Source organism: Marmota marmota, unplaced genomic scaffold (genome assembly GCF_001458135.2).
Source record: "Marmota marmota marmota unplaced genomic scaffold, marMar, whole genome shotgun sequence".
Classification (NCBI taxonomy): Eukaryota; Metazoa; Chordata; class Mammalia; order Rodentia; family Sciuridae; genus Marmota; species Marmota marmota.
Genome location: NW_025999864.1, coordinates 3,559,711 through 3,563,196, shown reverse-complemented (window position 1 = coordinate 3,563,196; position 3,486 = coordinate 3,559,711). Strand labels below are relative to the sequence as shown.

Below are 3,486 nucleotides of genomic sequence, written 5' to 3'. Positions count from 1 at the left end.
GGTTTCCTACAAGATATTGTGAAACAATACAGACCATAGGAAAAGTAAATAAATAAATTCTTACAGATCTCAGTACCAAAAATAGCTTCTACATTTTCTCTAAGCAGTTTGATTTCTTTTTCACCTAATAGAGATAATCAAATAACTCATAGTTTTTTGACTTGAGGTATACCATAGTTTTAAATTTAATAAACCTAACTAGAAAAGATATTCTCCATGTGTTTTTATTTCAATGTTACTAATGTGGACAACAGAGCATTCCTGCTTGGTAGTAATCTAACTATCATTTTTTAAAATCTCCATTTATAACAAAGAAAAGAAATCTGAGGTACAGAGCTTTGGAGACAAGAATACCTAATGATATTTTTAACAACTTAGTCCATTGTATTATTATTATTATTATTTTGCAGTTACCTTCCATCTATAGACAACTGTACTGGGTTTCCATTTACAAATGATGTAAAGTTTCTTTTTACAACAAATAGATTTCAGTAAAAAAAAAAAAAAAAGTTTATTTAAAGAAAAATGTTAAGTAAATAGTATCACAAATAACAGCACACCAAACAAACAAATAGAAATCATGAAGGTGATTTAGGAAAGTCTGACTTAAGCTTCTACTTTGCCTTGGATGCTGGAAAGACCAGAATTTAACTTAAGGGTCCTTGATCTCAAGAGTGCAGGTCTCCCTTCCAGGAATCTCACCTCTTAATCTCATTCCTGACTTTACCTTCTTTCTTCTCCCTCATTTTCCCCTCTGCCCTCTTATCTTGCTGCACCACTCCATCCCCACCCTCAAGGGGTTAGGGATAGTGGTAGGAGTCAGGGATGGCATAATAAAAATTATCTCTGGTTTTTTAAATATTTATTTTTTAGTTGTAGTTGGACCTTCATTGAATACCTTCATTTTATTTATTTACTTTTATGTGGTGGTGGGAATCGAACCCAGGATTGAATACGTGTGAGGCGAGCACTCTACTGCTGAACCACAACCCCAGCGCCAAATTATCTGTTTTAATGAAAGCATTGGAAGAGTAAGTGACCAGCGTCACCCTTGCGCTGAAGGAGATGTAAGAAGCTCCAGGACAGCCCAGAGCTGCTGACTTTGTCTGGTCCTGGAAAGTTTCAATTCTTTAAACTGGGCAGGCGCTGCTGTGTTTCTGAAACTGCATGGACAGCAGATTCTTTGGCTTTCCAGCATGCTAGCTTCGAATCACCCTGAGAGCATGTTCCTGTGAAACGTGGGAGTAAATTAAAGAGTACTTTGGTGGAAAAGTAAAGAGGAGGTGCCAGAGGGGCGCCCCCTCTCTCCTCCCGCCTCGCCCCATCTTGCTATGCAGCACCTTGACCTTCTGTCCACCTCCCTCTTCTTTACAGCTCCTCAGAGTGGGGGAAATTCTTGTGGACCCCACGGAGGCCTGGGGGTGGGGATAGAGCAGGGTGATGGTGATGGAGATTTGCCCCAGGATTGGGAGGGGGATGAGTGGAGCTGCAAAATAACGCCCAGGAGCCTGAGCGGCGCAGCCCCGCACTCTGCAAAACCCAGAAGTCTGGAAAAGCTGGGTTTGGATTCTCCCCTCTTTGAAGAGTTCTCAGGAAGTTTGGGGGGAGGGGCGAGTCACGCTCTCCTATCCTACCGGCGTTGGTCGCGGGAGGGTGAGGAGGGAAGACAGCAGCATCAGGTCTCAGTGCTGTCAAGTTCCTACCCATCAGCGGGCTCTGGGCGCTTCTAGCAGGGTCCGCAGGGTTCAGGCGAGGTGTCTCGGGCCAAGCGCAAGGGCAGGCATGGAGGGACTGGTCCTCCTCAACGACCTCGTCACCAGGCTGCTGTTTGTGCTGCACTCCCTGGTCGGGGTCTGGCGAGTGACGGAGGTGAAGGGAGATCCATGGTACTGGCTGCTGGCGCTGCTTAACCTCTTGCTCTTCCTGGAGACTGTGCTTACCGTAAAGTTCAAGCGTGGCAGAGGATACAATTGGTGAGAATGCCCCGGGAAAGGGAGGGCGCACATGGGCCCTGGGTATTGTTCCCTGAGGCACTTGCAGACAGCCCTAGAAGCTTGTCTCAGCAGTCACCGTTTCTTTATTCAAATTGGGACCCTTATCCCCTTTTGTCCTCTCTGGGAGCTTGGAACGTGCGCAAGATGCCTGTGCGTCTCTTGGGCATGACATGGGTATCCGGTGGATTCCAGGGCAACACTAGGAGCCCTGAGCGCAGCCCTGGGTCACCCAGCCTCAGGTTTAGAAACTTGCAAGATGAGGAAAAAAAAAAAAAAAAAAAAGAAAAGAAAGAAAGAAAGAAAGAAAGAAAGAAAGAAAGAAAGAAAGAAAGAAAAGAAAAGAAGGGTTTGTCTGCCTAGAACAGAGTGCCACCCAGATAGGGGTACCCAGGGGAAAGGACGTTGCCATGTGCCTTGTTTGTGAATTTGGGGTGTGTGGGTAAGCGCTGGCACTCTGAGCGCATGCAGGTGTGGGAATGCTTTTCGCTGGGCATCCTGGATCTTTGCCAGAGCCGTGCGTGCCAGGCACCCTTCCAGGGAGAGCAGCTCTTCCCTGGGCATCTATGGTTTCAACCGCTTCTCAATTTTTCCCGGTCCCGGGTGCGTGCGTGCGTCTGTGGCTTCAGCGGCTTTCCATCTTTCCAACCCCAGGCGTCCCGGGCTCTCTGGCAAGGAACCAGCTGCAGGTGTCTGGGGTTGGTGATTTCGGAGTCTGGCTAACAGCCAGCCTATTTTGCCAGACCTGGTCTGTGTGTGATGCCGGAGAAGGGAGCAGCAGGTAGTGTTTCAGCCTTAACCTCAGTGTTCAAGAGTTACAAGCTGGGCGTGGTGCTTAATTCCCAAAGTCTTGCATGGCAGTAGGAGAATTGAGAAAAAGATTCTCTTGCCGTTTACAAAGAGCATCCCCCACTGCCTCCATCCCCACCCATCCCTACACTCCGGGTACATTTTTAACCCAAACTTCCCCAAGTTAGTCCTCTTGCTGTATTTTTTTTTTTTTTAACTAGGAAGCAGGACAAATATTTAAAACACCGCCACCACCACCAACAAAACCTAATGCGATACGAACTGAGAAAATAGTATTAGCTAATTTAAGAATTCCATACTATTTGGTGTTATAGTTAGGCATCATATTCAGGAAGGAAAAGAAAAGACCTTCTACCCTTTTGCATATGAAACTACAAAAGGCTGTGCATTTCATGACAGGCCATGGATGAACATGTGTTGCCTCTGAAGATGATGTGAGTCTTGCTTAAATTTTCCACTGCTGAAAATATTCTAAAATTATCAATGCTCAAATTATTCAACAACAGTCTAATGTAAGGAGGATTGCAATGTTACTACTACCTCCTCCTCCTCATGAATACTTATTAAGCTTGAGACATTTGAGGTACTTTCCAGTGTGCCTTTTGGAAGTCTCAAAGAAGAATGTCCTTAGCTTCCCAAATAATTCTCAGCATTAAAAAAAAAAAAAAAAAAAAAAAAAAACAAA

The 3,486-nt window shown here is 45.2% G+C and overlaps 1 protein-coding gene across 2 annotated transcripts in view; it reads left to right on the top strand.

Moving 5' to 3' along the window:
- The first annotated feature begins 1,782 nt into the window (after positions 1-1,782).
- Tmem26 (transmembrane protein 26) overlaps positions 1,783-3,486 on the top strand; it is a 46,038-nt gene continuing 44,334 nt past the window's right edge. For both annotated transcript variants that reach the window (XM_015504695.2, XM_048814399.1), the window contains exon 1: positions 1,783-1,973. In XM_015504695.2, the coding sequence (XP_015360181.1) occupies positions 1,783-1,973 (191 nt within the window). The remainder of the gene's footprint in view (positions 1,974-3,486) is intronic.